The following is a 23,107-nucleotide window of genomic DNA, read 5'->3' as shown; positions in this document are numbered from 1 at the left end:
TCTTCACGGCGGATTTCCCCTGATAGAAACAGCACTCCTTCTCGTGATAGACACGAACGTCTTCTGCGGCGATAGCAGAGAGTCAAAGACCGCAATATTAATGCGTTGTGGAATGGGCGTCACGGCCTGTATTGTCGATAATGCTCAACTGTTTCATGTCCAGAAGTAGGAGTCCTGCATGCTCAGCACGGTCCGTCGACGTATCCGTATACATGATACCCATCCGGTACAGTCGACAGGCCATTTGGACTGGTGTAGAACTGACACTTGAACGACACGTAGTCGTAGTCGAAAGCAGTGCAGCCAGGGAGCCCGCTTCCGCTTGCGCCGGGCAACCTGGCGCATGCCACTCTGCAGTCGTCGACACTGAAATAACCATAGCTGGCATTTCCCATAGAACCAGCGGTGATTCGGCTGCCGCAGAATTGGTTGAAATCTAGACCATTGGCTAATTGAAAGGATGTGTCAGAATTCTAACTCCGCTCAGGAAGGATCGAAGGTATAGTATAACTTACTGCAGATGTTCTTGGTGACGCAGCCGGGTAGCGCCGGCGCGGGTGGGTTGGGGGTCGTGGTAGGTTCTGAGCAGATGTACGGACTTTGGAGAGCACCATATGCATAATCCGGGTCCGGTACGGTCTCGATGGGCCCGCTTTGGTAGTGGCTGCATTCGTTGGAGGCAAAGTCGAACTCGTAAGAAAAGCAGCTGTAACCGCCTTCCTTGACGCATGCCGCAGCGCAGTCGTCGACATTCGTCTGGCCCACAGGCTCGGGGCTATCGCTGAGAGAGATACGTCTGCCGCAGGTTCGGCTTATTAAGAAACCCCCGACTTTTGCAAAGGTTGTGTCAGAACTTATTCTTATGCTCGGGAAGGATCGGTAAGGCGACTTACTACAGAAGCTGCCCTCAGTGTATGATGATGGGCTGACCGCGGACGCTGCAAAACCGGACGATGCAGCAGTTGTCGACGACGCAGCAGAAGAGGACGACGCAGCAGTTGTCAACGATGCAGCAGATGTCAACGATGCAGCAGATGTCAACGATGCAGCAGATGTCAACGATGCAGCAGATGTCAACGATGCAGCAGATGTCAACGATGCAGCAGATGTGGCAGAAGTCGTATCCGCTGCGCAAGTACCTCGTGCGACAGTAACACCGTATTCATGATCTGAATCCGCAGTCGACTCGACGGTGCTGCTGTAGAACCGACACTCCGACCTGAAGTAGTCGTAGTCGTAAGCATAGCAGGAAGTCACCCCGTCTCCGCTGTTGGCGCATGCCTCTCTGCACTGGTCAATCAAGGGTTCGGAGAGTAGCTTCTCCATTGCTGATACCGCTAGTGATTCGGCTGCCGCAGGTTCGACGGAATGTTCTTCCATTGACTGACGGAAAAGCTGTATAAGAATATGGTCTCTTGTTCGGGGTAGGACTGGGAGTTGCCGGTCGTAGTGCTGCGCGTCGTCGAAGTCGTAGTGTGAGGCGCCGTTCGAGGCGTGATTGAAGCCAGTGCAGGCGACACGCAAGCGCCGCGAACGCACTGTTGGCCTCTCGCACACTATCAAGTATTGTCAGCAAGCGTTCCATGAGCCCAATATAGTCGCACAGCTAGCTCTTACTTCGTTGCCGCATTTACCACAGTGCCGGGCATCCGTGTTGAAGTTTGCACAGCAGCCACCGCATGTCTCCGGGCAGAGCGTGGTCCCGCGGGGGCATGAAGGCGTTGCGCATGCTTTCTTCAGACAGGCGCAGAACGTCTGCACGCCGGGGTATGCCAGAGATCGCAATGACTTCGGGCCCTTCGAGGCGGAGAATTTTGCTCGAGTGGGTAACTGGTCGCAGAAGCTGTGTACGTTAGAGTCTTGAGACAGGGCTGGGACCAGGAACTTGTAGACTCCTGCCGAGGAATGAGTTAAAGTGCGGATATTCAGGGGTTTGAAACAAGCACACCTTGTGTGCACTGTTGACTGTCCAACGTCGCCGCGGATTGGGCCAAGTGGGCTGATATCAGCAGCACAAGGCAGATGATTTGACCACAGGCCTTTGTGAACATTGCGGCGGCGGTGTAGATTTGAAGGTGCACAGATGAAGAACCGCGTCGGTCCAAAAGGAACAGCCTACATCTTGTACGCGAGGTGGCGGATCCGGTCCATACATCGGACCGGAGAAATGTACCTTGGTCCGAGTCCTCAGCCAGCCATAGAAATGTATAAATGTTAGCAACAGCGTGCTCTCAGCCGCACGACTTGACAAGACTGGTAGGACCAATAGCTGCAAAGCGGGAAGTTGTTGTCATGATATGCGCGACGGCACCACGAAGCTTGAGGACGGCCCTAGACCGGAATTTGGGACTGAAGTGGGATCTGGACCCTCAGCTTCAGCTAGCCACGGAAAGCCACCTCGAGAGCGCTGCATCACACCACTCAAACATCCGCGGAGCTCTGAGTTTCTTGATGTTGATGCCTCGGAGATGGAAGCTGCCATGTATTCTCGTGGTTGAGATGGCGGGGTCGCAGAGGTTGTGTTCCAATTTGCTGTAGACTTGTTAGCTTCTTCTGCCGGTCAACGAACCCCAAGGAGCAATATCCACCTTGCACATACCCCAGCTATGTCAAGTGCTCCGTAAGCTTGAGAAACGTCTAAGTATTTCCTCAAAACATTGGCGCCATCCTCAAGGAGCCCGCAGCCTAGCCCAAGGATCCTCCAAGAAACTCGGCATGAACACAACCAGATCCCCTCTGTCGTTCTTCACACCCCATCGCAAAGCTTCCAGACTCGGCGGACCAGTACTGGCAGCTGTCACACTCGTCGCATTTGACTCCGCGTTTCCATCGCTCTGCGGCTGCGATCGGATCGGCACCTGCGCGCCTCCATTCTCCACTGCGTTCATACCCACGTCTGAACCAGGTGCTGGCGTCTTTGATTTGCCAGACTTCCGCTCGCCTATCGGTGTGTTATTCGCTCCTTTGCCTTGAGGTAACGATGATGTGGCCGAGATGGAAGGGTCGACGAAGCCGTCGGTGCGGTCGAATTTTCGCTTCTTGCTGGGTTTGGCGCCGAAACCTGTGAAGCCCATCGCTGCCGCGATCGCGGGATCGATGCCGAGCTCATCTTCTTCTTCATAGTCCGACATTGTGTTGTGGTGGAAGAAAGATTGTTGTGGTTGATGTCGTGAAGTTGGAGAAAGGTGGATGCAAGAGAAGGTACCCTTGGTCAGCGTGGTCCGAGCTTCGCGCTAGTGTGGTGGTAAGTCTTGATGCATTACAAGTAGTGTGTTCGGCAGCACGACATGAATCTAGCTTCGAAATGATACAGTCGGCCTACCTCTAGAGTCTTCAGCGGAGTGAAACTTCATAATCAGGCAACATGGACATCAACAGCAGCGAGAGCAAGCCCCACCGGTTCGAAACGGGACAAGGACCTTTTTTGCAACGAGGTCAAGCCAATTGAGGCCTACACACTTTCCTACCATACAAAAGAAGCCACGAGCACTCCGAAAAGTCCATCCGCTCGCACTCGACCGTGAGCGAATCCCAACCTCAATCTCCACCCATCAAAACACGAGACATAATCCTACCTCGACCCGCAACCCAGATTTATGCCTTTCTCCTCACCACCACTGCCGCTCTCCTCGCCGCCTCCGAACCTCCAAAGGCTAATCATACTTAGCGTACCTAGGGGGAGATGTTTCGGAATCAGGATCGCAGTGGACATCATCTTTGCAGCACTCCCAACCCCCAAGGACGTCAGCGCAAAGCAAATGGAACGATGCGTGAGTTCTGCGTGTTAGAAGGCAACGCAAGGACGAAACATGCCTGTCTACATGGAACGGTGGACTTGTCTCGCGTGACGTAACATGGGAGGTTTTTTGTGATCCTCGTCATTCTCCGGTTTGCAGGTGCCACATTTTCCAACCTGAAGACACCTGCTGGTCGCAGGATATCAACAGCAACACTACTCCAACAAAACCATGTGGTTCTCGCAAAAGCTCCTCGTGACACTGAGCATGCTGATGTGCGTGGCACCGTTCTGTTTCCACGCTCTTTTTCCACAGTTCCAGGGCTGCTTCCCATCCCGATCAAAGTCCCGCACCTTTTTCCCAACTTCCAAACTCCAATCCCCGGGTATCATCATGCAACTCCACAAACCGCTCGCCGTAATCACCTCTTCTCCCCCACCACCCCAACCGCCCTAGTCGCCTTCTCCAACCCGGCCACACTCCCTCCCAATCCTCGCTTCAGCTCCTCCAAGCCCTCATTCCCCTTCCTCCACGTCCCCGCCACCTCTTCCACCCTCTCAACACTCCCGACATCGACCGTCACCGCCTTCGCTTCCTGCAGTCTCCTCTCCTGCTCCAGCTTCCACTTCCCTTCATACTCCTCCACCTGTTTCTCATAACTCGCGGTAAATTTCGCCGCCGTGTCTTGTGGTGCTTTGCGCCGGAGGTTCGCGAGTGCGAGGGTTTGGTGCTCGACTTGGGTGGAGAGAGTCTGGATGCGTTGAGCGAGGCGGGTGTCGAAGGGTTCGAGTTCTGAGAGACAAAAGTCAGAACCGTTAGTGGGAGAGAACGCTTTGGCGGGGCATGATGAGGAGTGTTTGTACCTTCTCCCTCCTGCGCTTTCGCCAACTCAGCTTCCAATTCCGCGCGATCCATGCCGTTGATGAAAATACTATCCTTCGCGCCGTTGAATGTGTTCCGAATGTACTATCGCATTGCCATCAGCCTTCCATCCCCACCTTACCCTCTTCACTGGATGTCAAGAATATACCTCATCGACCAATTCCTCCACCTTCCCCCTCAACTCATCCTCCCCCTGCACTGCATCCGGCGGAAAATGTTTATTCAACTTCTCTCTCGCGGCGGCGGAGACATTCGCGATCAGATAGGTCAAATCGGCAGGCGATTGGAGTTCGATTTTGCGGTGGGTGGATTCGGTGGCGCGTTGGCCGGGTTGGGGGGCGGTGGATTCGAAGATGTTAGCCATTTCTGGGAATGGTGAGTGGGTGGATGGGTGAGTAGGTGAGGTCGAAGTTTAGTTCGGAGGAAGACGCGAGGTGAACACGCGATAAGGATTTAAGGTTCGCCGGGCGGAGGTGGGTCCGAGGGGTTTTTGCGGGGACGATAAGCATGACGTTAGATGCCGCGGTCGAGTCACGGGAATGAAGACGAGACGGTTGACTGTGATGGACGATGCCCTGATTGACAGTCTGTGTGCTCACAAATGTGGAGGAAGCTGGGGACTTCCACGCTGTCCATCTTGAACCTTGCGTTTACTATCTCACAAAAGCGAGAGATCTATATACTTCGTAGTTGTACTGCTGCAGCACTGCAAAACGCCGACCAAACTCGCAGCTATATGTCCGTTCCAACGCCCGTGTATATCCGACCGACTCCCAACTCATAGCTCAAAGCAGCCAACTTGTGCTCAAAGTGTCCCAAGTACCATGCTCGATCGCTAACCAAAGTTCGTTTCCATCAGTCCTCCTCTTAATCTCCATCACCGCGGCATCATAGCAGCCGCCTCCTCGTCCGTCAACACAATCTCCTCAATCGGGTCTGGGCGATGTTCGAGATCGTTGGAGTCGTAGTCTGCATAGCTCGGGAGGAACAGTTCTACAAATCACCAATCAGCACTTTAACCCTTCCTTTCAATCCACTCCCACATGCTCCCAACGTACCTTGATTCCAATCAAACCCTTGACTCGACTTGACACAAGTCACCAGCCTCGGCGCCCCATCTTCATGTCCCAAGTCAATCACGGTGTACTCCGATTTCGCCAGTGAAGTGCCCATCAAGCTCGGCCTTCTTGCTGAAAGGCTACTTGCAGCCGACGAAGACAGAGGTGAAGATGAGAATGATCCGGGTTCTGTAGCTCTTTGCTTTCCCTTCCACCGTGGCGGACTCATAGAGGTGCTGCTCATGTCTGAAGCGAAACTTGAAGGTGAAGCGGAGTTCGGACTTGCGCTGGATGGTATAGAGTATGGCTGCTGACGCCGAGGCGGGATGGCTATTGAGGAGGACATGGTGGTGTCATGTATCTCTAGGTGTGCTTGTCTGGTGTTGGCGTAGGATACGTGGCTGTAGGTTGTAAATCAGGCAGTAGTAGGAGGCTGAGTAGGTCGACTCATAGGTCGGGGATGAGGGTGAGAGGAAGAGGAGGGTGTCGTATGCGGAGCAGGCATCGTGACTCGATCACGATAACGGAACGGCGCTAAGATAGGGAGCTTATCAGCTCGTGCTTGTGACACCTCACTTCGTCCTGAGCCAGACTGTTCGACAACGCTACATAACTTGAACTCCATTATCTACATTCTCCACTGTTCGACTCTCGGCACCTCTCCTATCGACTGCTCGAGCGAACGACTCATGAATTGTACTTGCTGCACGAGCTCCAAGTACTTCGAGCGATCTTCATCGGTCAAGTCTGCTATTCCATGCATATACATGCTCGCACAACGAACCGATGATATGGCTTCTCGAAGGAACTCTGTGTATCTCGTCAATGACTGACCGTGCGGCCACGCGCAGGAAATTTTCCACGGACCTTCTGTTTTCCTCCGGCTCCGGAGCTCGTGTATGAGCAGCAAAATTTTCTGCACCCGGCATACTTCGGGCATTTCACTCGAGGACTGGACGTTCATGAGTGCACATATGCGGAGGGCGTCGTCTGTTCCAGGTCGTCAGTCTCGCGGAGTCGTGGAATCAGAATGTCAAACTGTTGGATCACCTTTGTAGCCACCCTTCCCTATCAAGATGCTCCCAATACTTGCCGCCTGCAGTTGACCCGGAAGTAGCGCCAGCAAGTTGACAGACATGGGTAACCGCCATCCAGATCCAAACAGCTCAGCAATCCGGACCGCGATGTCGGCTTGCTCATCGTCAATGTTGTCCGAGGAAGTCTCACTGCACAACAAGCTCTGGCGAATCTGTACGACCGCCTTCGCCCATCTATTCTCACCCTCAAATTCAGGATCGAACGACGCCCAGAGCGAAGCAAGGCCGCAGTCGAGCATAGCCTGGGCGCTGACGATCTTACACTTCCCCTCGACTTTGATGGAACCTTGGGAGAGGTATTCGCCGTAATAGTATATCCCACCCGTTCGCATCCTGTGAAGCTTCTGCAGATCTTCACTTTCCGCGTAGAACGCTTTGATGAGGTCCATATCGCAGGCGAAAGTCCCGGCCGGGTAATCGCTAGTGTCAAGAATGCAGAGCATGATTTCGTCCAGGTCGGATCCATCGCTCTCGAGACGATACCGATAGATCATGTATTGAATTGCGAAGAGCAGCGAACTGGTCCACGAGACCAAATTGTCTGCTCTCTCGCCTCGACGCCACCACAGATGATCCGCGACTTCAGCAGCAGTCGCAGCAACGTCGCTGGTCTGGAAGAGGTCCTCTGCTGCGGACCCAAGCTTAGCCGCTGCGTCTCGGGAGTCTATCCATATGCCATCTGTTTGGCCGTCCGATTTTGGCGACCAGACTCGAAACAGGAAGCGTGGTGTAGGCGACAGCTGGATGTGCTTGTACCGAGGTGAAGTTGCAGGACAGAATGGCAGGTATCCAGGAGAGTCTATGAACTCCAGGTCCGACAGTTGGGCGCAAAGTTCGTCCGTGGCCTGCTGCATGCTGGAGAGGTAGAACAGTGAGTAGAAGGTGAGGGACAGAGGAAGAGACAGAGGAAGAGACAGAGGAAGAGAGAGCTTCGAAGCGCTGTTTTTACAAGGCGCACGTGGTGAATAGGCAGCCGCCGAATACACATATGCATGGTCGCCCCTGCAGACGTGACCAGCGCTTATGCTGCGCCGCTGGCGAGGAGCAGGCAGCTCAGCCGCCGCCAACTCAGCCAACACAGGCAACGTCCGAGACTGGAGATTAAATTGAGGGATAGAAAATGCCCACCATAAAAATCGGTCTGCTGTCCCGAGTTGGTCTCCACTATGGATATGGATACTTTCTACTCATACAGCTCTCATCTCATCATCCTCTACCACACCCCGCTCAATCCCTCAGTCTCTCCACCTCTCCATTCCCCTCTCCTCTCCTCTTCTCAATCTCCTCTCCTTCCCTCCTCTCACACACTCATACACTCTCTTCCACTCCGGGTATCACAAGAAAAACGCAACAAAACACAAAACCCCATCGGCAGGGGACCCTCTCCGAATCCGCCCACGCCCAACTTCGTCCAGCCCGCCCAGTCCCAATCCACCTCATTCCCAGATCGTCGTACAAATACATGGTCTCGTTCTTCCTCATCCTCATCACTCTCCCATCCTCTTCTCCTCCATCTTCCTCCGTCCAATTCGCCTGCCCCGTGTCTCCTCCACTTTCATCCTCGCTTCCCTCTTCCCTCTCGGCATCCCTCGCCTTCTGAGCTTCGAGTCCACCTCACCAATTCCTCTTCCTCGCAAACCTCTTATTCAACAACCCCAAAACCTTCGTAACATTAAACTGCACATACTCCAAATCCAAATCCTCCTGCCCTTCCTTTTGCATCTCCAACAAATCATCCAACTTCAGATCCAATTCCAATAGTCCCCGATTCCTTCCCTTGTAATGCAGAGAAATCACAAACGTGCCCGGACTCGGACTCGTGATGTTGAAGAAAATATTCCCTCTCCGATTTTCGGGGACATTGCTCTTTTGTATCACACCCTGCTTTTCGAGTTCCTGGTGGGTGAATTTATACGGACCGAGGACTTTGGCGGATTGGCCCCGTTTGGCCGTGCCTTCGGATTGGCCGCGGACGTTGTGGAGGTAGGATTTGTAGGTTTCGAGTTGGCCGACGAGGTAGGTGTTGTGGTCGCGGATGGTGCGGAAGACTTCGTCGAGTTTTGTCGTTTCGACGAGGACTTTCTCTTTCAGGGATCCCAAGTGGACGAGTTCCTGCTCCACCTCATCCCTCAACAAGGCATAACTGTCGTCACGGTCAATGATGCCCAGTTCTTGAAGTTGATTCAGCAATTCCATCGCACGGATTCCTTTTCTAACCATGACGGAGTCATTCTTCGTCGTGGCGGCCGCTTCCGCGACGCGTTCAAGACGGAGTGGACGGCGGAGAGCGGCGGAGTTCGAGGGAAGGGAGCGGAGGATCATGACGAAAGTGGACTTCGCTTCCATGAAATAGACTTCTTCCTGAGTGATGTCGAGAGCAGCGGTGAAGTCGTCGAGGGAGGCTTCCCATTTGCTGTAGAGGGGGAGATTGATGGCGCGGTTTTCTTTCCGGGGGAGTTGAACGGGTGCGGGACCGAGTTCGGAGAGGAGTTGGGAGAGGTGAGAGGTTTCTTCGCGGGCGAGCTCGATTTGGTGTTTTTCAATCAGCATGTGCATGGCGTAGACTTCGTTGAGGGTGATGGAGAGTTCCAGGTCTTTTTTGGAGAGGGCGACGTAGTTGTCCATTTCGAGGGTTTCGTAGAAATCTTGGACTTCGCAGAGGTCGAGCATGAATCGGTTGATTCGTTCCTTGTTGTCCTCGATGAAGGGTGCTAGTCGCTGCATGTATGGCTCTTTGGCATAACTCGGCTTGTTGGCCAGGTTTTGCAGCATTTTGGCGACGTATGTCAACGTCCGCTTCGGGTTTTCGGCAGGCGTCTGCTCAATGAGCATGTACGATCGTGGAGTGACAATCGCAGGGTTGATGAATCGAAGGAAGAAAAATCCACCGATGAGTGTGCATATCGTCTGCTCGGATGCGTCGGGGTATTTCCGCCTTGTCAAAGATCGAATCTGCTTGCATATCCAGCGAATGCCGTATGGTGTCTCGTCCAGTCCGTCAATGATGGTGTCGAGGAACGATTTTGCAATTTCGTTCAACATTTCAATTCTGGGTGCAATGATTCTCTGCACATTCTCATTCGCTGCAGCTTGCTCTGCCGTGATGCCTTTCGGGAGGTTCGCCGGTAGTTTGCCGCCATCAGCTTCAATCTTCCCAATCATGCTCTCGTAGACCTTGAGTGGGTTGATCTCCAAGTCAAGATCTTTGATCTCAATCAACGAGTTGATCCGGTCCGCCAGCACTGTCTTCAGATAGCTCTGTCCGGGTCCTCTTCGTGTGTATGTGGTCATCATTCGTGAGACGGGTGTGTTGGCGCGGAGAAGTGAGGAGTAATCGGGTGTGTTATCGAATTGGTATGTGAGGACGGACTTGAGGACTGGTTAGTTCTGTCGCGGTGATCATCCTCGATGTACATACCTGGAACATGGTCAAAAGCAGATGCTCTTCTCGACTCTCGTATTGATTACCGTAGATCGTGAACATGACTGTTTGTAGTAGTTGGTCGATCTCGGCCATTGTGACTAGTCGGCATAGATGTGCAATGTGTCGTGGTTCGCTTTGTAGCAGGAATAGAAGGTTTCCGTACTTCTGTGTCTTCTCGTCGTTTGGGAATGATCCTTCGGAGAGGTCCAGAGAGTCATCCAGATGGCTGGCAACTTCTTCCTTCTGTTGTGAGTTGTTAGCGACGCTTCCTCAGTCGTTCGCATTGTCTATCCATACCTCCTCCAATGCCATGCGATTTTGCACGAGCAATGCTATCCGAGAGTCGAGATATCGCACATCCTTCTCCAACACAAAGTTCTTCTTCGATTGCGACGATATCTTCGACTTTAGATCCCTCAATGCTTTTTGAGCTGTATCAATCGTCAGCATCTCCATGTGTATCACCCAATCTCCTCAATATCTCAATGTGTCTCACCTCTTGCCAAATCGTCCTCAATCTCCAAGTCGCGTTGATTCGCATTCATCGACAGGTACAACGCGGTAACGGAATAGCGCTTCGAAGCGCGAATCGAGCGGGCGCCCTCATGGCTCGACATGGTGCCTTCACGCTTGAGCGGCACAAAGGACGAAGCGGCGGAGGAGGTCGAAGCGCGGCTGGGTGTCTGGAGCATGGACACGGCCATGATGGTGGGTGAGGAGGACGAGGAGCAGCTATCGGACTCTCAGCTCTGCGATAGCGCTCCCTGTCTCTCTATCGACGACGACGAGGGTGAATTTGCGCAGGAGGGGATCCTGGAATGCGGCAGTCGCCGCGCGCGCGTGGTGAAGCTTTGTCGTTGCGTGGGGTGGAGAAGAGGTGGTGTGTGCGCGCGCTTTTGTGTCCGTGTCGCAATGTCGCACAGCGTGCCTGAGAGGGCCGGAATCGGGTGTGGTGCAGGCGCGGCTGTCTCAGGGCGCCGGGCGGGTCGGTGGTGTCTGAAACACTGCAATGGAGGAGATGGAGGTGGAGGTGGACCCGGGGCTCGGCGGGATGATGGTGTTGTCGGCGACGGGGTGCCTGGCGGGGAATGATATCGGGTAGTGACGGTAGATAGAACTATGGCAGCGTTCAGTCGTGCCTGCACATGGATCGATCGAGGAGTATGTAAGCGCGGGCAAGACGTGAGATTGCAAGGTATCGTCGGACTGGGGCCGGGTAGGAGGCAGTGCTATCCGGAGGGTTTGTGGAGTTGAAAGGAGCACAAAGCCGGGAGATTGAGATTGGCGAATTATTGACAGCTGGGCGGGTCTCTGTTGGTTCTTCGCGGGCGCGCACAACAGGAAGGGAAACGAGGACAATGGAAAGCGGGACTTCTGCAGCAGTAGTAGGAGTATGGGCGAGGAGGATGAAGCGCGAAGATCCTTGGCCTGGAGAATGGAGAATGGAGGGAGGATTTGGAGCAAGTACCTGACAATGTATGAGGTACCACGCTACAGAAGCAGAAGCAGGGCAAGACGATGGATGGAGTGCCGGAACTGATGCCCGCTGATCTATTGATGGACTGAGAAGAGAAGAGAAGAGTGGCAAAGTCCAAATGGGCGCTCAAGTAGTGGCGCTCTCTTTCTTGCGTGTGATGAATGTATGCAGATGCAGATGCAGACGAGTCTAGAGTGCACTCTGCGGAGGTTTCCCGTCGCATTGACAGGGGAAGCTGCTCCATGTGAGAATCTGGAGCGTTGGAGGTGGCAACGCGTGGGGTCCGGCTTCAGATTGCTTATTAGGTTGACCTTGTGACCTTGACTTCCAATGCCTCCCAAGAGACGAGACACAGCCCGGAGATTTCGCTCTTCGACACATTACATTCTTGTCTACCTATTCAACACATGCTGCCACCTCCTGTTTGATCTGCCTTCCAGACTCCAGACCAATCCAAAGACCAAAGTACAACCAAGTCAGGCACAAGCGTCCGACGGGCCGTTTAATAATCTGCCTCTCTTTTGGACTTCAGGGGCGCCCTCTCGTAGCACTGCACTGTTCTTCCTGTCTTGGCAATCGTCTTGAATCATGTTCCCTCTCTCACACTTCACTTCACTTCTTCATTCAACACCACCTTCCGACAACCCCAATAAACCGATGGTCCAGAACGACGACATTCAGCGACTACCATTGAACGCATCCATCACGACAGCACCGTCACCTGCCGCTACAATCGCAACAATACACGCCGACGCATCTTAATCACCACAAAGAACATGCAAGACATCTAATTTCACTCCCGCGCTTCCAGCGAACTCTATCACAACCACACCGAAGTTTGCACACGCCAGCTCTCCACAGACTTCAACACTACTCACCAAAGCCCCTTCAACACTACTCACCAAAGCCCGTCATCCTCATGGACCTGCCCGGCGCAAAATGCCCAAACAGGCAAACTCGCCCGCACGGCTTGAAGCCCAACCCAGGCATCTTCGGCATTTCGGGACTTGGGACAGGGCTCTTTGACCCGCTGACTGCCCGTGTGTAGAACTGCACGCAAGAATTCCCGCGGGATCCCAGCAAACTCCCCGTTGTTAATCATAGCCTCACTCATTTTTATTCATAGCCTCAGCCAAGGTGGTGACGTCAGAATTCCACCAAGATCCTCACTTTGCCCTCGACGTTAACAACACCACAACCACAATAGTAAACGCAATAAAACATAGTGCATGTAACAGGATAGCATCGTGCGATAAAGCTCGTGTAATTAATATGTATATATGTAGTGTAGTTATAGTAGTAGAGGTAGTGGAAGGAAAATCTATGCTAGAAAGTCCTTAGAACGCCTGCGTAGATCTCTTACTTGCGCAAACGGCCACTCTTATAGTAAGATCTGTCGATTGCCGGTGTATTCGGTAATTCTCGGTGAGCTAATAAGAGCGCGAGAAACTCCTTTAGTTTTGCTGACTAAAGGGGTCGTAGTAGTAGAGGTAGTTCATACGTTAAAAAGCTCGCGGCTGCAGTAAACGCTGTAGCCAGAGGTCCGGTAGCTCCTATTAAATAGGCTGCTAAGGCGCGTTCTACTACTGATATTAGTAAGGATTGTGCTGCTAAGTCCTATGTTGTTAGAGCTAGTAGTAGTAGAGTCGTTAGCCAGAGGGCGGCGGCATCTGCTGGCTCTAAGGCTAGTGTTGTTAGCTATAGCTATAGCCGTAGTAATATAGCTGCGGCGGTGCTATAAGTATTGCGGCCAGTTAAGACCTTACCGCCGCCGCCACTTGTTTAGCTATAAGATCCTTATTTAGCACTGCCGCTGGCTTGTTGCTACACGGTCTATTACTATAGCAGTACTCTATGCATTACGTGCTAGCCTTTACGCAGCTACACTGCCGCTTCTAAGGATTGCAGCCGCCCTTGCTACTACAGTTGCAGCCGAGTCGTTAGCTTAGTAGCAGTCGCTGTAATAGATTGCTAGGCTCCTTATTGCGGCGGCGGTTGTGCAGTGCTATAGCCTCGTCCTTAGTCTGTTGCGTAAGCCGTTCCGGTCTAGTTATCTTACGCTTAAGACGCTGTGAGCCTTGTTATTGCCACTCGAGCTTGCGCTTGTTAGTACGCACGAGGGGGTCGTATATCGTCGTCGCCGTAATCTCAGGTAGTAGCCGGCTACTCGGAAGGATCTACGCCTTCTCGAATATAGTACAGTCTAGCGTAAGCGGCTAGTTATTAGCCCACCCTTCAAGATATAGCCCTAGCTCGTGTAAACAAGGTGTGCCGGTCTTAGCCCTAAAGGTGTAAGTGCATAGCGGTAGCTCGTCTATCTTCTTGTGCTGCTTCCACTTTATAATCTGCTAAGCGGTTATCTTTAGTGCTTCCTTATGCACTACGTTTACCACTCTGTACCAGAAGGGCTTGCCTCTAAACTAAGTAGATGTAAGGCCCTTAGCCTTTGTAAGCGACGCCTTGTATCGATCGATAAGGTGCTCGTAATAGGGCTCTATAGTGTTAAAGAAGCTGAAGATGTCCTTACGTGCCGACTTGAGCTATGCCTTTAGACCGCCGTGTGCACCCTTACACGGTGAGGTTATTATAATGCTATAACTACATATACTCTTGGTCCACGCCTTTACGCAGAACTCCTTCTCTTCCTTCTACTACTGTATTAGCAGATACGAGTTGCAGAGGTAGAGCTATGTTGCCTTCTTAGCCGGTGTTAATAGCGTCTCCTTATCCGTAAAGGAGTCCACAAGGGGCAGCTTAGCGCCAGCCTTATAGACGTCGCACTATAATTCGAATTCAGCTGGTATTGTGGCATTAAGGCAGGCTCTGTATCCTTTAAGCTATTGTTTAGTGACCTTCTTGCGTGCAGTCGTCGCCTTCTTACTAAGGACTAGCACCACATTAACACCAAACTTCGCATTAGCGTTGCTCTTAACAGCGACGTTCATGTGCCACATGCAGAGCCGGTGTCGCACTCTAGGAAACACCGCTTCAAATAACTTCTACATCTGCCGGTTACGGTCGTGTATTATATACGATAGCTCGTCGATGCTATGCTCTTCTAGACACCGTTTGATCTACTGCTATGCCTATGTAAAGCCCTCCTTAGTCTCGTCCGGCATAAGGACGTAGAGCACAGGCAGGTAGATGCCGGTGCGTGTGCGAATGACTACTACCATAAGGGGGATGCTATATCGTTGCGTCTTGTATGTGCAGTCTACGAGCCACACGTCGCTGTTATCCTTAAAGATCTGTAGCAGTTGTAGATGGCACTATGCCAATCCTCGGAGGTTGTTAGCACGATCCTTTAGAGGCTTACTGTGCTAGTAGCCCTTATCTTCTAGCGTTTTTAACACCCTCTTAACTAGCGTAAGGCTATCTAGCTGCTTTAATCGGAGGGCATGCTATACGTTGTAAACGTCGCGAGTTAGCTGTGGAGTTATAGAGTTACCGCCGAACTGCTTCTTGCATTAGTAACGGCACTCCTTCGCGGATATACTAGCCTTGCGTGTGTTGGCGAGAAACTCGAGCATCTTAGCTCCTCGACCTTTGCGGCGATGTAGTAGTAGTCCGATAGCCTTACTACTAGCGTAGTTGTGGACTAGAAGGCGACCAAGGGATATCTTCCACTTAGAGCTGGCCGACTTCCTATTAACCTTCGACACTATCGCCGACATAGTGTAGCTAGTCTTCTTCGAGGACGACTCGCGCACAATAGCAATGCTAGCGGCATCGAGTCCTGCCCTTCTCTTGACTATGTTAGCGTTACTAACACCCTTCGCACAGATCCACCTCTAACTAACAACAACACCGCCCTTCTTATCCGGCCCCTTCGAATAAACAGCCTCCTAGCTAGTCTCCTTAGTATAGTTGTAGAGCTATGCTTTAGTAGCTTCCTGTAAAGGAAATCGGAGCCCTTCGACGACTAGCGGAGCAATAGCATTAAAATAAGATGCGCGGTGACCACCACCGCCGATTAAGAAGGCGCTCTTATCGACCTGAATCCGCGCGGCGGTGGCTCCTTTATTAACACTACTATCCACCGCGCCATCATTGTTATCCGGCTAACTAAGAGCGCTATAGAATCCTTTAAGGCGGCGACGAGCCTCACGCTCCTCACGCTCCTTCAACACCTCTTCCTTCTCCTATAGCTCCAGTCTATCGAACTCGTCCTGCGGCATGTTACTATCGTCCTTATCCTTATCATCCTTATTAAGAAACGCGCGTTCGTAGGTGGACGGCGGCGCGGCGGTGGAGCTAGCTATAGCGGTGGCAGTGGAGCCGGATACAGCAGAAACAACAGGAGGCATGGTATACCACGGCGACGACGAGGGCATGGGACAGCGATCAAAACGCGTCTAAGATCACTGCAAAAACAGGTGAGAAACGCGACACGCGTGGATTCGAGTCCCGTGTACGTGACTAGCTGAGGCTATGAATAAAAATGAGTGAGGCTATGATTAACAACGGGGAGCAAACTAGGTACCGACCCAGGGGAAATACTATCGACCGGCGCCCCAAAAGCTAATCACCGGCGCCCACCGAAATCTCGATGTCTTTTACGCATCTGTTAGCCTGCCTAACGCTTTAATATCTCCGGAATTGCCTCTCTGTCTTTGTCCCTCTACCTACCCTCTTAAGACGAGGTGTAAAGGCAGCGCAAAACTATGTTAAAGCTCGCGGCGACCTAGGGAGCCTACGACCGGCAGTCGGGCGCCGCGCCCTTCGAAAAAGGAGCATATAAAACGAGTGTTAGAGAGGTATAAAGGCTTAGACATAGGCCAGCTTTGCGGCTTATCTTCGCAGACGCCAGGATAACGTATAGATCTGTATATATACAGTTAATATTCGAAGGCGCCGGTGACTAGCGTTTGGGGCGCCGGTCGATAGTATTTCCCCCGACCCAGCCGCCAATTCTTTTCGACGAGGTTTGATGCTTGCATTCAATGTGAACGTTGTCGACGCTCCGCTACTTCCTGTATGCAGTTTTCCTCCAGCCGATTCCCTTTGACCGGTAATGCAAATTGAATACGCCGACGATGAGAGGATGTGATATCACGGAGGTGTGAATAATCACGAGAGAATGAGATCATACACCGCCAGCCCCCACTCACGAGGAAATGGCGACACATTCGCATGATCCGACTCCAGGATGAGCCCCATGTCTTATGACGAACTTGCGACATGGGTTTGACGAATACACGACATGGGTTCGATAGGGAACCAACGACCTCACGTGGGATGGGTATGCTTGTGAGACGACAATTGACAGCAAACGATATTCGATATCACAACGACCGTCAGCATACTCGAAGATGATCCTTCTGGTCTTCGCTTGTCTCGACCGATTCGGCGATTTGTCACATACCAAAAGTCGTCCAGACAGGCGTGCGATGTCGACGGTTGTCGACTGACGATAGTCTGGCGAGGAGACTCTGTAGACGCACGATGAACGGATTGTACTCCCTTGAACACCATTGGCCTTCAGAGAAATTCCACCGTCTGGGACGGGTTGTCTATCGACCAATGTGCTTGATCCGCGGATTGGGGAGTTGCATCATGTTCAAGGGATTGCGCTGGTGAACTTGGTGTATTGCGTAACAGCCATGCTGACCGTGCTGCAGGGGATTGCTGATAGAGCAGGCATAGACAGGAAGCTAAAGCCTGTAGAAATCTCAATGGCTTGAAGCACTGCCTTGCCCTTTCTGTCGATCTCCGATGCGAAGAGCGACTGCTGGACCGGACAGTCTGCCTGTCCGGGGTCCTCCTTTGCCGCCTCCATTCCTGTATGATATGTCCTTCTACAGCTCGAGCCATACACAACTTGAAACCAATCACCAAATGCGCCTCGACCAATAAAGTACAACCGCTCAAGCGACTTACCACAACCTTTGCCAAATCACTCCCCATCCTCATCTCGCTCGCAATATCCTCCCAACACTCAAGAAGAACAGGGGCTCAATGCGGCTCACACCGCTCGACCCACTGCTAGATCCGCATCCCCCTTCCCGACTATAAATACTACTCGCCCTCGTGTCCGCCCCGCCACGCCTCTTCCAAACCTCCGCAACATCGACATCGATCCACGCATCTTCCGTCAGCGACGCTTCCATCACCACATCATTCCGATGTGTACTCCGCAGCGCTTTCACGACCTTCACCCTCGGCGCTCGCGAGCGGAGTTGGAGCAGAGTCCTATACGGCGCCGTGATGTTCCCGAACCGGAATTCCTCCAGCACAGGCCAGGAGAGAATTCTCTGGGTCTCCATGCCCGCTTCGTCGTCGAGGAGGAGAGGACTTGGACCCTCGGCGTCGAGCCAGATGAATTGGAAATGGCGCAGAGTGGGGGAGAAAGAGCGGAGGTAGTCTTGGAGGATTTTCGTCGCCATGATGGCTTGTGCGAAACTGAGAGCCCCGGTGTGGGTTGGGTTGCGGAGATGGAGGGTGAGGGATGTGAGACTTTGCCAGAGACGAGCGGAAGTCGCGGATGAGGGTGGTTCGACGAATGCGCCGAAGGGCGACCAGCGGAAGTGAAGGATGCCGCTAATGTGGATTGGGGACAAGGTGAGGGAGCGCAGGGTGTGGACTTGGGCGCGTTCGAGGGCGAGGCGGAGGGTGATGAGGGTGGATTCGATGGGGGTGCAGCCGGGCCAGGCGGGGTTGCCGTGGATGCGGAGGGTGAGGGTTTTGAAATGGGTGAAGTGTTGGAAGAGGTAGGTCCAGAGGCGGCGGTCGACGAGGTGGGCGGGGTTTGGTTGGGGGCGCATGGCTTGGAGGGTTGTTGTGGAGGATTTTCGGGTGATGCTGGAGGATGGACCTTTTTTCCAGCGGGTGATGAGTTTGGAGAAGCCGGATTTATGGCGTCGAGTTTGGGGTGGCTCGCCGATTTGGATGGTTAGGTGATGGCAGTGAGCTGCGATGCTGGTGAGGGTACTCATGCGATCGCTGGAGGGGAATGGTGCTTTGGCATAGAGCCTGTGGAATAAACTCCCAGGATCTCGATCAGTCAGAGCCCGCATCGTCTTGGATGTCCTTCGCAATTGGTACAAAGATCGGCCACCATCGAGGAACCCTCGCAAAGTGGTGCATATGTGTCCTCTCGACCTGACATCGTGGCGAACAATTGCTTCCAATGTCGATATCATGGTAGCGATGCACGTCGCTGGTAGAAGGTGTTTTGAAGATGGAGACGGCTGTTAGTTCGACTCGCTGCATCGTGACCAAATCAGTCGTTCCGATCCTCATGCTCGCGACGTTCACAGGACCAGGTCACAATGTCGCAGCATTCACTGCCAAATCTCGTTCATAAGCCGTATCGCTCGTATAGTCCTTGTGCGGTCCCTTGACCTGATACCTCACGCCAAACACACTCATCTCGCTCCCTTCTTCGACAACTTTCGGCACTCGAAATTCATAGTACGCCCAGTACATGTCCAGCGAGCAGAGATGCTCTCCCCTCCCCGCCCACCCACCACTACTCGATGGACTCATCTCAAGATCATGAAACAGCTCATCGATTTCTTCCCTGCCGTCATTCTGCTTCGTGTCTTCCTTGACGAACCAGGCGCTAATCTTGTCTTCGTCGGCGTTGTATCGATACACGTACTTGCGGTTCGCTTTCAAGACGTAGCCATTGTCGGTCTTCAGCTCTCCTTGCTCTGCGTAGAGCAGCTCGCCTTTGATAGAGTGAGCTGTGGGTTCACGGGGCGTGAAAGTTGCCACGCCTTCGAATGTGCCGGAGGGGAAGCCTGGAAGTTTGCTGTTGAGAGATCTGCGGAGGCGCCATGAGCCTTTGAGGCTTTCGAATATGGTGGCTACTGGTGTTTTAACCGCCATTTCCAGTGCCGGCGTTAGCGCCAGGAGATGTAGTGTTTTGGTGTGACCGGTGTAGAGGATAGGAGGCCAAGTGGGAGTGAAGTCGGAGAAGGTGGGGCCGAGATTGACCCGCTTGCGACCCCCTCATTGAGTCCTCAATCTGCACAATGCACTGTGTCCTTTGCATCTCTCCACCATGTAGGTCATCAATATAGACACGTCCGGCGATGCAGTGGGGTGGTTGAGGATGATGTGAGATTTTGTACATGTAAGTGAGCCTGCTCTCAGTCTCCGGCTTCTCTTCCCTTTCCTATTTCTGTATACATCCTCTTCTGGCAAAACTCCCTCTTGCGGATCATCAAGACACAGAATGGCAGCTCCAGGAGGCAAATTCTTCATTCAAGATGCCATGAAGACTCCAGCCGTGCATCACGAAAGCTTCGAGAGGCTTTGGCAAACGAAGTGGCAGCCTTTGTGCAAAATGGGAGTCTATCCATTCATGTTCAGTGCTTACCAAGACTTCGAGCCGATCGTGGAGAGGCTCGTCGCCGAGGATCAGAAAGAGCCATACGACTGGGACAAGTATGCCACAGCTTTCATTCCAAAGGCTGAGGAGCTCGTCGCCAAGGCCGAGCAGGCGGGAAAGGATGGTGACCAAGAGAAGGCATCCGAATTGTTCTTGTACGTGCTCGATGAGAGCTGAAGCGGCAATGACGCTAATGTGACCAGGCGAGCATCGGCGGTGTATCGCATTGCTCGATTCCCAGCTCCTCGATCCGACAAGCAGCGCCTGGCTTGGCAAGAAGGGAAGAAGGCGGCGAGGAAAGGACTAGCTATGAGAGAACGTCCAACTCAAGAGGTCGTCATCCCTCACAAACATCGCTCGGGAAGTGACGGACACGAGTTGCCATTCTACTATCATCTTCCACCCGGTACAACCAAAGACGAACCCGCCCCGCTGGTGATCATCCTAAGCGGTCTCGACGGCTATCGAACCGAGCTCGTAGTCTGGTCCGAAGGCTGGTCGCAGAAGAAAGTCGCCACAATCATCCTCGAAATTCCCGGCACAGGCGATTCTCCAGCGGATCCAAGCGACCCCACCTCTCCCGAACGACAGTGGTCAACACTATTCGACTGGATCGACGAGCAGCCCGAGATCGACCAGAGTCGCAAAGCAATGTGGGCGTTCAGCACCGGTGGCTACTACGCGATTCGACTCGCCCATACACATGCCCACCGACTATCCGGTGTCGTCGCTCTCGGCGGCGGATGCCACTACATGTTCGACCCGGAATGGCTGTCTCATGTCAATCATCTCGAGTATCCCTTTGACCTGGCGACGACTTTGGCTTACAAGTTTGGCTACGGCGACGACTTGGAGAAGTTTAAGAAAGAAGCGATGAAGTTCTCCCTGCTCAAAGATGGTACGCTGAATCGTGCGGAGTGCACGAGGTTGTTGTTGGTTAATGGAGTCAACGATGAGATCTTCCCGATTGACGACTATTACTTGTGCTTGCAACATGGATCGCCGAAGGAAGCGAGGTTCGTGCCGGGTAAGAAGCATATGGGCGAGCCGGAGTCGTTTTTCATTATCTTGAAGTGGTTGTACGATCTGTTTGGGTTGGAGGGCAATCCTGCGGATCAGTTGAAGACGATTCCGTCGAGGCCGAAGTACCTTTGACAGCAAGATGTTCCGCGGACCTGAAGTACTATACGCGTTCAAAAGCTTACTATATCGCTTTCGAGGTCCAGAAGTTGAGGGACTCTGCATCGATCGTCTCTTTCGCTGACATCTTCCTTTTCTTCTCGAAAATCAGGGGCGGGAATGCTACTTAAGTGACATCCATCATTCAGTGGGATGTGAAGCCTGACGCTAATGCGTTGTGCGATCAACTCTGGGTTGAAGTGGGAAGAAGAACGCTGAGCCGACGGACTTGGGAACATGGAGAGCTTGAATGGTGATGCGCAGGGCGGGACTCAGGGTAAGACGCGAACGCCGGAGCCCAGAATCTCGTTCTTCTTGCCTCGTCGACGTCTGGTCTGCGGAAGTGTGGCATAAGAGCTGCTTTGGCCTTCGAGCTCCGTCGTACTCTCCTTGCTAGGACGATTCGAGAAGTTCCGCTTCTGACATTAACGCCAGGACGGGAGCAGTCTACTAAACAATCAATCAATTAATCGCCGAAGGCGGTGGATTAATTAATTAACACCATTGCTAGGGTTGATTAATTGTATCCACTAATCTATGCTATATCGATTAATTAATTAGTGTAAGGATTAGTTAATTAATCTAAAGGATTAATTAATGCGATTGATTAACTTAGTAAGAGCCTACTATAGGCACCGCCGGAGGCTAGCGCGCCGTAGGCGGAGCAATTTTAGAGGATTAGTTAATCCGTAAGGCCTTAGATTAGTTAATTCTAATAGTTTGGAGGTGTTATAAGTGCGGTAGAGCGTAGTGTTGTTGTAAAGGTAATAGTTAGGGTTAATTCGAAGAATTTAAAGAAGTTATAAACCTAAGGGCGAACCCTAATTGTAGAGCTATACGGCGAGCGGAGGTTTTAATTAGATAAGGGAGTAGCCGAAACGCGGGGACCCTACGTCGATTATACGTAGAGCCTTAAGTTAGCGCTATATCCTACCGAGCTTTACCTCCTTTATTTCTTAATTATAGATTCGATTGTCGAAGATACTACACTAATACTATAACTAGGTACTATATATATAGAGCAAGCTCGTCCGTATCCTACAAATTAAAAATCGTAACGATCCGATGTTCTAATATAAAGTTATATAGGATCGTAGAATACGGTAATATTTAGTATCGGAATTTAAGTTTTAGATCCTTATATCTCTATTAATAAATTGTTTAAACAGCTAAATAACTAACAACTTCTTTTAAACTTAATATACTAACACCTACTAAACTTTATAATTTTCTTACGACCTAGCGCTTTCTAACGAGCCTACACTTATTATTTTACGACTGTTATATTATATATAATATTGTCTAGAAGAAGCTAATAATGTTAAGCGTTAGAGATGCTAAGCTATACGCTAATTTGTAATTTTATATTATCCCTTATTTACGCTCTAACTATAATAACAACGCGCTATGCTATAATGCTACTACCTTCCTTATTACTACTTACCCCTTTATTATTAGCCTTTATAGACCTTCTTCTTATAGCTACCGATAATACGGACAGCGTCCTTACCCCCTCGATAGCCGCCTTGTAGGTGCTAATCCCTACCGAGTTTTAGTAGACGAACGACTATACGAGTAACGTCGCTAACGTACTACCGCCTCCGGTTATCCCTAGATACGAAGGGCTCGACCTTACGAGGCACTTACTACGTAGCATAAGCATCGCCGTATTATTACTTAATAAGGACTCGTAGGTATAGTTATATAGATATCGCTTAAACAAGCTAATAGCTAGGTCTATAAGAGAGGTTAAATACTAGGTCTATAGGACTTGTTACTAGCGGCGGTCTAGTATACTATACTAATATTAGACTAGCCTATAGACGAGTAGTACTAGTAAGCATATAAAGGATGTTTATAAGATTAATCGTAATAGAGTAATTATAGCCTCTATACGGCGGTTACTAAAGAAGCG

At 51.8% G+C, this 23,107-nt stretch overlaps 8 protein-coding genes across 8 annotated transcripts; 1 reads left to right on the top strand and 7 right to left on the bottom strand.

Annotated features, from left to right (window-relative positions):
• Positions 1–182: 182 nt before the first annotated feature.
• MYCGRDRAFT_109977 (uncharacterized protein) lies at positions 183–2,051 on the bottom strand (the record flags this gene model as incomplete). The annotated part of the gene is made up of 7 exons (XM_003851558.1): positions 183–448; positions 516–830; positions 894–938; positions 1,140–1,383; positions 1,540–1,556; positions 1,635–1,895; positions 1,949–2,051. The coding sequence occupies 7 exons, from the start codon at positions 2,049–2,051 to the stop codon at positions 183–185; spliced, it is 1,251 nt and encodes a 416-aa protein (XP_003851606.1).
• Positions 2,052–2,669: 618 nt separating this feature from the next.
• Positions 2,670–3,131, bottom strand: MYCGRDRAFT_94075 (uncharacterized protein; the record flags this gene model as incomplete). The annotated part of the gene is made up of 1 exon (XM_003851557.1): positions 2,670–3,131. The coding sequence occupies one exon, from the start codon at positions 3,129–3,131 to the stop codon at positions 2,670–2,672; it is 462 nt and encodes a 153-aa protein (XP_003851605.1).
• Positions 3,132–4,158: 1,027 nt separating this feature from the next.
• On the bottom strand, positions 4,159–4,983 carry MYCGRDRAFT_94074 (uncharacterized protein; the record flags this gene model as incomplete). Its single annotated transcript, XM_003851556.1, has 3 exons — positions 4,159–4,529; positions 4,601–4,703; positions 4,768–4,983. The coding sequence occupies 3 exons, from the start codon at positions 4,981–4,983 to the stop codon at positions 4,159–4,161; spliced, it is 690 nt and encodes a 229-aa protein (XP_003851604.1).
• A 513-nt stretch (positions 4,984–5,496) lies between these two features.
• MYCGRDRAFT_43161 (uncharacterized protein) lies at positions 5,497–5,792 on the bottom strand (the record flags this gene model as incomplete). Its single annotated transcript, XM_003851555.1, has 2 exons — positions 5,497–5,612; positions 5,678–5,792. 2 exons carry the CDS (start codon positions 5,790–5,792, stop codon positions 5,497–5,499), a joined length of 231 nt encoding a protein of 76 aa, XP_003851603.1.
• Positions 5,793–6,710: 918 nt separating this feature from the next.
• Positions 6,711–7,628, bottom strand: MYCGRDRAFT_44136 (uncharacterized protein; the record flags this gene model as incomplete). The annotated part of the gene is made up of 1 exon (XM_003851554.1): positions 6,711–7,628. The coding sequence occupies one exon, from the start codon at positions 7,626–7,628 to the stop codon at positions 6,711–6,713; it is 918 nt and encodes a 305-aa protein (XP_003851602.1).
• A 760-nt stretch (positions 7,629–8,388) lies between these two features.
• On the bottom strand, positions 8,389–10,815 carry MYCGRDRAFT_73435 (ras GTPase activator; the record flags this gene model as incomplete). Its single annotated transcript, XM_003851553.1, has 4 exons — positions 8,389–10,143; positions 10,193–10,441; positions 10,496–10,629; positions 10,695–10,815. The coding sequence occupies 4 exons, from the start codon at positions 10,813–10,815 to the stop codon at positions 8,389–8,391; spliced, it is 2,259 nt and encodes a 752-aa protein (XP_003851601.1).
• A 6,420-nt stretch (positions 10,816–17,235) lies between these two features.
• Positions 17,236–19,508, bottom strand: MYCGRDRAFT_94071 (uncharacterized protein; the record flags this gene model as incomplete). Its single annotated transcript, XM_003851552.1, has 3 exons — positions 17,236–17,456; positions 17,647–18,617; positions 19,027–19,508. The coding sequence occupies 3 exons, from the start codon at positions 19,506–19,508 to the stop codon at positions 17,236–17,238; spliced, it is 1,674 nt and encodes a 557-aa protein (XP_003851600.1).
• Positions 19,509–19,821: 313 nt separating this feature from the next.
• On the top strand, positions 19,822–21,168 carry MYCGRDRAFT_100584 (uncharacterized protein; the record flags this gene model as incomplete). Its single annotated transcript, XM_003851696.1, has 2 exons — positions 19,822–20,168; positions 20,217–21,168. The coding sequence occupies 2 exons, from the start codon at positions 19,858–19,860 to the stop codon at positions 21,166–21,168; spliced, it is 1,263 nt and encodes a 420-aa protein (XP_003851744.1).
• Between the last annotated feature and the right edge of the window lie 1,939 nt (positions 21,169–23,107).

This window comes from Zymoseptoria tritici, chromosome 6 (assembly GCF_000219625.1).
Source record: "Zymoseptoria tritici IPO323 chromosome 6, whole genome shotgun sequence".
NCBI classification, from domain to species: Eukaryota; Fungi; Ascomycota; class Dothideomycetes; order Mycosphaerellales; family Mycosphaerellaceae; genus Zymoseptoria; species Zymoseptoria tritici.
The sequence above is the reverse complement of the archived record's forward strand: the minus strand, read 5'-3'. Positions and strand labels throughout refer to the sequence as shown.